The sequence below is a fragment of the Gossypium hirsutum genome, chromosome D12 (assembly GCF_007990345.1).
Source record: "Gossypium hirsutum isolate 1008001.06 chromosome D12, Gossypium_hirsutum_v2.1, whole genome shotgun sequence".
Lineage (NCBI taxonomy): Eukaryota > Viridiplantae > Streptophyta > Magnoliopsida > Malvales > Malvaceae > Gossypium > Gossypium hirsutum.
Window position 1 is genome coordinate 24480217 of NC_053448.1, and position 8610 is coordinate 24488826.

General features: G+C 32.5%; 1 protein-coding gene across 1 annotated transcript; it reads right to left on the reverse strand.

The window, feature by feature from the left end:
• Positions 1-2906: 2906 nt before the first annotated feature.
• LOC107945758 (rhamnogalacturonate lyase) lies at positions 2907-8083 on the reverse strand. The gene is made up of 14 exons (XM_016879873.2): positions 7621-8083; positions 6872-6935; positions 6596-6717; positions 6440-6478; positions 6219-6341; positions 6028-6147; positions 5633-5945; positions 5271-5542; positions 5091-5181; positions 4058-4199; positions 3796-3952; positions 3595-3711; positions 3388-3511; positions 2907-3290 (listed from the first exon to the last, which is right to left on the reverse strand). The coding sequence occupies exons 1-14, from the start codon at positions 7740-7742 to the stop codon at positions 3054-3056; spliced, it is 2043 nt and encodes a 680-aa protein (XP_016735362.1). The 5' UTR covers positions 7743-8083; the 3' UTR covers positions 2907-3053.
• Positions 8084-8610: the final 527 nt, after the last annotated feature.

Below are 8610 nucleotides of genomic sequence, written 5' to 3' on the forward strand. Positions count from 1 at the left end.
TTTGAAGTTTAAAAAGGATACTTTGCCATTTAGGTTTAACGAGAAAAACGAAACCCCGTAAGTTAGGGTACAATTTTCTCAGATTTGCCAAAATGCAAAATATAACCTAATTTTGAAATTTCTTTTTTTTTGTTGTATTCGAGGAAAGCTAATGAAATATATAGATGGCATTTGTACACTTGATTGTATGAAAGGAGAAATTGTTCAAAATAAATAACAAGGGTCGCACGTGACCAACAACAAATAATACGACATACGTTTGCAATAATTATGACACGATATGCATCATGAAACACATATACATTATTGATATTAATAAACCTTAATGCTATCATGCATGGATAATAATAATGCAAATAACAATCTAATAATCACAATAATAACAACAAAATAATAATACTAATGTATCTATATCTTAGAAATATTTTAAAATTAACAAATATATGATCAACGAGATGACAATAATAATGGCAAAAACAAAGCAAATAAACCCATAAATATATATAAAAAAAGAAATAATAAATAAAACAAATAATAGTGTAAAATCAATTAAAATTAAAAAATGAGTAAATAAACATTAATCGAAATCTTTATTGAAACCTCTTTTTTTTTAAAAAATATATAAAAAAGGAAATGTTAAAAAAATGAAATAAAAATAAATAAGTAAATGAATAAAAACAAGTTGTGGACCAAATTGAAATCAGGCCAAAAATCGAGGTTTAAATTGAAAATAAATAAAACAGGTTGCTAAGGGACCGAAATGAAGCGCGCTCAAAGCGCAAGGGGTATGCAGAGAAATATTCCCCAGTCTAGAAACGCAGCGTTTCAAGCGAGGGATTATACATGGTCCAAGGACCGAATCGAAACAGAAGCAAAATTTGCGGCCCAATTCCAAAAGAACTAAAAAGAATCAGATTGCGCTACATTGCAAAGGCGGAGGGACTGCATGCGCAAATATCCCCTCACATCAGAAAACATGCGGATCCCATGAATGCGGGTCGGGTCTTCGGGTCTTAGGCCAAACGGTGTCGTTTTGGCAGTTGTTATTCAAACCCAAAATGGCGCCATATATATTCTTATATAAATAGAAAAATTAAAACCCTAAAAAAAAGAAACCAGCCCCCATTTCTTTCAAAAAACTGAGGATCTCAAATCCTCTCAACCCCATTCCTCGGCCGATCCTAATCGCCGCCATGGCCGATGGCCAGCATCGTGCGAAGGAGTTTCCGATCCGCGCATCGAAGCATATTCAAAGGTCCGAACTTTGGAAAGGGGAACTGATGAGAAAACAAAGTCTTTGGCCTTCTTCCGAGCCCGAATCCGACGACGGCAAAGGACCATCGACGGCGGGTCTAAGGGCCGATTTAGGTAACTGTTTCCCTTTTATTTTCTTTGCTAATTATTTTAAAATGGGTTTTAAAAAAACAAGCAAATAAAAAAATAAATGAATAAAAAGGAAAAAAGCGAAGAGAATAGTTTAAAATCAACCTGTTTCTGATTTTCAATTGACTGATGTGTGTAAAAAATTACAAAGAGAAGATCTAGGCCTTTATAGCCAGATCCAACCATTAAATTTTCCTTTATCTGCCTATATTTACTGTCATTACTGTTAGCATGCTCTGTTGTTGCATTCAATTTTTGCAGGGATTTCGAGGCATGGAGGAGCGGTGATAGGTAAATGAAGGCTGCGGCGTGAGTGAGGAGGTGGAGCGGCGTGCGGCGCACCTTAGGGTGTCTGCTCCTTTCTGCCGAAAATGTTTTTAAGTTTTGTGGGCTAGAAGTTTTTTTTATTTTGGGCCATGGGCTACATTGGGCCTGTTATTTTTCCTTTGTAATTAGATTGTTATTTATTTTGTTTTAATATTTGGGCCCGGGCAGAAATTGGGTCTTACAAATCCAATATGTTCTTTGTGCTCATATGATATTGAAAGTAGAGACCCATCTTTTTTGGAACTGCTCTTTTTCTCAGCAACTATGGACCCTTATTCTTCATGCTTGTGGTCTTCATTTACAACTTGACTCCTGGCAGAGTATTTTTTATTGGATGGTCAAGAATGGTAGAGCTAACGGACTTAAATCTACTATTCTTAGACTTCATGGTGTGCTTTTATCTACTTTGTTTGGCAAGAAAGAAACCTTAGAATTCAAGGTGGCAATCCAAGATCGGTTCATTCTTTGTTTGCACTGATTAATTGTTTTGTTCATGATAGAATTGTAAATTTTAGAGTTGCTTTAGAGAATACTGATGACATTTGTAGAAATTGGGAGCTGATGTAAATGAGTGTTGATACTGATTCTGTAGGTTGAGAGATTGATTAGGCCTCTAAACAAGTTTGCTTTTTGGATAAAATACATTTTACTTAAAAAAAAATTTAAAATCAATTAAAACTTTTTAAAATTTAAAAATTATAAAAATTATAAACAAATTTTATAAAAGAAATTAAAAAATTATTAAAAAAATAACAATATTGACCCAATAAAAGAGTATGTGGTCAATTTTTTTATAAATTTTATAACCATTAGATTTTAATAGATTGGTATTGTTATTTTTTAATATTTTTTAATTTTATAACTTTTTCAATAAAAAATAAAATGAAATATAAGATATAACACGTGAGGTTTTGTGATAATTTTACCACCCAAATGAAGGCACCAAATATTTTAATTGAATGTGTAAATCCATTCCAAATAATATATTAATGTGATATATATCTCATCTACACAAATAACCAAAACAATAACTTATGTAATTAAATTTATATATATTTAAATACTTATAAAACGAGTTTCCACACCAGTCTGAGTCCTCTTTGCTAGAATTATCTGTGCGTATCTCCAAGTTTAAGTTTAACTTGATTGATGAGTCTGACACCTAAACACATACCGGTATCCGAGTTCGAGCAAGAAACAAAAATTTCATTCTCTCATTTTATATATTTATTTTATCTAAAATTAGGGTTGAGCCAAGTTCAGTAGCGAAGGCCTCTGATCATGTATTACTACCAGAAAAGAATATAAACCAACTTCCTATTATTACAAGACTAGCTACTTGATTAAACAGCAGGTCCTTCAAACCGAATATAGTCATACATAACTGCTTCGAATGAATCATGGCATCTTGTCTGAGTTAGAAAGATCGTATTATTCCCTCTCTGAAATCCATTTCCTGGCACATTTATACTATACAATCTGTACAATCCATGAATTCCATGTCTTGGTACTGCATTATCGTACCCGATTCTCTCCGTCGTAAAATGAGGTAGATTAGCATCGGGATTGTTGATTCGAACCTATGAAAGATGATGAGAAATGCAGTTTAAGTGAAAGACCAGCATTGATAAATGGTGGCTGAGGATGTGAGATGAGGTTTACTGTTATTATTTATACCTGAACTTCAGCATAGGAAGCTGCTGCCAAGGCCAGTTGGAGCGTGTAATTTCCCGCCTTGTTCACTTCCTGGAGTTCGTATTTAATCTGCCATGTGGTTGCCCTTGTCTCGTTTCCTATGCGCCTGTGATTGAAAATATTAGCACCAAAAAGAATATAAAATTAAAAAAAAAGAACACCCTGGGAAATGTAAGTTGAAAATGGCACCTGGGAACATGAGCAAAGAACCAATCCTTAGAATAATTGCTAACCCCAACTGTAAAGACAAGATCACCGTCACGATAAATATCTGAGTACCGATCCCACAATCCGTATTGTCTAAATCTGTTACGTTACAAAACATGAAGTTAAGTTGATGAAATCTGGGTTTGGAAAGCTTAGGTAGAAAGGTGTAGCCAAAAAGCTTACTTGTCGGCGTCATGGTTGAGGATTGAGTTAACAAATGTTGGATTTGGTTCAGGTATGAAGAACTCAGCAGCTGTTCTGTCGGGAATCCCTATTTCCCACAATGTAGGGCCATTTCTTGGAGGATCGTATATAAGGGTACCCAAGTTGATCTTGTTTCCTGCAGTGAGAAATATGTATGTTTATGAATCTCCAATTAAAGCGAGTTTAAATGGTCTAGACGATCTTATTTCTTTGATCCCAAGAAATAGGAGATTGATTTTACCTGGTTGGATAGTGATTTTGAGATTTAATTTATAGTTTCCAATGAAACCATAGACCCATGCATAAAAATTATACTCCCCTGGTCGGACATTTTTTATAGTGAAACGGCCAGTGTTGTCTGTTTGAGTCCAAAATTGGTAGCCCTATAAATAGAAAAGAAGATGACAAAAACCAGATGCAAAACTTGTTAGCACTACTAACCAACGTAGTCGGCACCAATACTTAATAATCTATGGAAGTTTGCTTTTAGATTTATGGGCTGGTTTCCATGTAGTCTCTTAGATTTATGGAAGTTTGCTTTTCATATATAAATATATACTTAATAATCTAGTTTTTAGTTACGTACGTTTAAATTATCTAATCAATTTATAAAAAGAATTTAAATATTAAACAGAAAGATTTACTTGCACCGATGTAAAATTTAAGTGGTTTTACCTCCTTTCGTAATTTTTTATATTATTAATATTTTAACAATTCAACCGTTATATTTGATACTCAATTCGTGTAGATGATACATCTCAAGTTTGACATAAATTAAAATTTTATAACTATTGATTTTATGCAAAATACTTTCAACCGTTAAATTCAATATTATAAATATGATAGAGATATCAGATCAATTCAAAAATTTACATGCATTACAAGTACAAATATATTGATAAATTCAATGTTTGGATTGTTAAAATATTAATTGTATGAAAAAGTTAGAAAGGGTGTAAAACCATTAAATTTTATACCAGTGTAATTGGATCCCTTCCTACTACTAAATATGTCTTTAGTTGAAATGATAATATCAAAAGAGTAAAGTTAATTTTTAGGTCTGAATCTCGTATATATGTATTTTCTAGATATTATATAAAAATATAGAAAAAAAAGTACTTTTAAAATAATATTTATCCCTTTATGAAAATTTAAGATAAGCCTAATCAAAATTTTAAATATTAATACAGCATTATACATATAAATATTAATACATATAAATATGTTTATATGTTTTTATAATAGTTCGGATGCCGTGCACCCGTGATACTAACCTTTCCTTCCGTTTGCCATGATCCTGCATATGCAGGCGCTGCCAACCCCACAAACGCAGATTTCGCCTGCATTAGTTGCTTATCCAAGCTTCTGAACCCAGAAAACAAAGCAAGGATTAGGCAACAACACTGAAGTAATTGGATGAAGGGGACACAACAGAAGAAAAAGGAGACTCATACTGATCTCGCACTAGCAATTGACCATTAACTTCTCCTCGTTGTTGAGCATGAGGAAAATCTTCTGACGCAGTGAAATTGTAAGGCCAACTTTGGATTTCTTCACGCAACTGTCTATTAGCATCATTCCACAGCGCCTTGCGATAATGACGAGCTTCATCCCAAGATGCTGAGTTGAGATACATACAAACAGGGCCCAAAACCTTTTTCCAAGTCTCTCCTTTCTTATACAATACGTCCATCTCCGTCCCCGTGTAATGAGTACTAACAAACATCTACATCGTGAAAGTGAAAGCTTTCAAATAAGGAAGGAAGCTCATTTTATATACTTGTATGTTTGTGTTGGTTTGTAAGTGTAGACTTACGGAGAGGGCTGTGGGACCAACATGAGAAGTGAGGTCCTGCTTGTGCGGGCCACCAGTTCGGAACTCATTGCTAGGGGTGATCACCCAGAAACCGACAGCATCATCATCCGATATCCACCCATGAACCTTGTTGTCTTTGTTCTCACTCGAATATTGGTACTTGTCGTCAACCTCTCCTTTAAGTTGTGGATTGGTTGGATTCGTCAACAGAACAGCTTCTTTGAAAGCTAGAACTTGACAGCGACTCTCATCTCGATCTTCTTGGATAGGCATAATCCTTTGTTTCGTGTCTGATACCGCCATGAAATGAAACCTGAATCAATATGTCAAATTGTTTCATCAATTTAAGAACTTTTTTTTTAAAAAAGGATATTCAATATAGTTAATAGTTTTACTTGTCTTCATTGAGCTTAAAAGCAATCCTTATTTGATACATATGAGCATCGGGAAAATCTTCTTGTCGCTCCAAAATACCATACATATACAAGACTGGAACGCCTTGTCGTACTATATACCTGGAAAAAACATGTTAAAATTAAGCACTTGACCATAAAAAATGTTGAAACCTCGGAGAATGTTTGCAAACCTTTTGTCTACGTTTAAAGGAACTGAACTGCCATGGTCTTTTGTTATGTCCCACATTTTGGTGAAGGAAAGCTCAACTAACTCGTCAGTTTCTGTAATGATCTTGACGTGTTGTGTAGCTAATCTGCAGTAGCATGCAAATAAAAATAAAAATAGTGTTAATTAAAGATATAACAGATGATATTCATAACACCATTAATGTAAAAACCGCGAATAACTTACTTATCATAGGCTTCATTATCCCAGACAATGTCCCAATACCTAGAATATGTAATGAGCTTTCAATTTTTATTTTTATTTTTTGTATTAAATTCAGTTGACATTGATTATCCGAAAACGGGAAAGGTGAAAAAAAGGAAACTATTTAAAAGTGCATACCCTTTGTTGTTGTTATTGTTTCTGGTTTCAAGCACATTAAGCATTCCCTTATATTTAATTCCGGATAAATGACCAGAAGGATTCTCTATAGTTACCTCAACAAGTCCATTATCAATAAAAACCTGAAAATGTATCCATTTGCTAATTAATAAATACTATGATTTGGAGAATAAAAAAGTTAAATGAACCATGCATTTATCATTTTTTTTTACAAAAGAAAAGAAAATTTAATTATTCTTCATTTATCTTTATGGAAGAGGGAGAATTTAATCTTACTCTGTTATCTTCTCTATGCAACTCGACTTTACAAGACTTCTTTTTTTCACCATTTAAGATTTTTCTGCAATTCAGACAAAGATGTACAAATTATATATAAATATAAATTTTGACATACTAAATAAAAAGTTAGTGTCATAGGAAATAAATATTTTGACCTTTAGACATATAAAACAAATGTTGGAAGATAAACAAAACAAAAAGAAAGCAGGGTCACTACCAACATTCTTCAAATAATTTTGAAAAAGAATAAAAAAGAACTTTGATCATACTTAGCACCCTTGGAACTTGAGCTTGAAACCTTTGCTTTGAAAGATTAAAACTAGTTTAAGAATTTTGGTGTTACTAAAAAAAAAAAAAAAAAGGTAAAAAACCATGCATTCACATGCTGATGTTAACCAAAAAAGTTAACAAAAAGAATTTTTAGGCCACCCAAAAAGCATTACCATAGGGAAAAATGAGGAACTTTTACCAACTCTTACTAGAAGTTACTATCAGATTTCACAATTCAGTCATGCCTTGAGGTGTAGGTTAAAAGTGTGAAAAAGTGATGGTGTCCAAAACCAGTAGGCCGATAGAGATAACAGAAAGAGATGAAGAAAAAGACATTTATAGAACAAAAAAAGAAAGAACCCAAAGTTTAATTCCAGTTTGAAATTGAAATTCCGAATATCAGCAACATTTCCATTTATCACATAAAACAGAGCAAAACAGAGGAAAATAGGGGATGGGAGAAAGAAAGAAAGAACCTGGGTGAGATATCTGCAGAGAAAGCTGAGAAAAGGAGTAATGAAAAGTGAACGATGATGAAAACCCATAAAACATGGTGTCTGGAGTGAATCGGGTTTAGCTGCATCACCTTCTCCATCATTCTTAGTGGAGTGAGTGATCAAACAATAAAAGGGTGGAAGTACTGATGGTGTTTGTGTTTTTCCACAACATTAAATGGGAGAGTCACAGAAACTTAGTAAGGAAACCAAAGAGCATAGATGGAAAGAAATCCAACAAGATAATGTTCAATGTTTCCACAGCAAAATGAAGAAAGAAGAGAAGAAATCAATGAATGTTGTGGTTAGACAAAGGGTTCTTTGCTAACACTTACCTTTTCGTTACAAAAATATGGCAAGGGATACTTAATGACTTTTAGAAACGTGCACAAGCCATAATGTTACAGTCAGATGGACATTATAGAAGTAGTCTATATATTTTTGGTGAATAAAAAAGTAGGCTATATTATTATAAATACACATACATATATGCTCATATATATTATATATTGTGTCAGGCAATCGAGATTTATTTTATAACTTAGTCCTTTTACGTCAGTATGTGTTTATTTTTTATTTTTAATATATTTTTATTTTAGATAATTAATGTAAGTGAATGTTATTGTAAATAATTAAAACATATATAATATTCTAAAAATAAAAAATTTGAAACCATAATTTAAGTAATTGTACCATATTTACATATACAATGGAAAAAAAAAGCATGTTGGAAATTCATACTTTTTATTTTCAAGTTTCATCTTTTTGATATTTACAAAAATCAATGTAAATAAATTGATTATGTTAATCATGTACTGAATTATACTGTTATTTTCAATTCGAAAATAATTTATTTGTATGTATTGTTTTATAGTAACACTTGTTTGATATTCAAAATCACAATAAATGAATCAAACTTTTACGTTGCTTAAAATTTAAGACTAATAAAATGAGTTGATTTGTATTTAACAA

Excerpts from the sequence above, each read along its gene's own strand:
- LOC107945758 (XM_016879873.2), bottom strand. The coding sequence starts at position 7,742 with ATGATGGAGAAGGTGATGCAGCTAAACCCGATTCACTCCAGACACCAT. Across the intron at positions 6,936-7,620 it reads TCTGCAGATATCTCACCCAG|AAAAATCTTAAATGGTGAAA; the intron begins GTTCTTTCTTTC and ends TCTGAATTGCAG. Across the intron at positions 3,291-3,387 it reads CTTCCTATGCTGAAGTTCAG|GTTCGAATCAACAATCCCGA; the intron begins GTATAAATAATA and ends CATCTTTCATAG.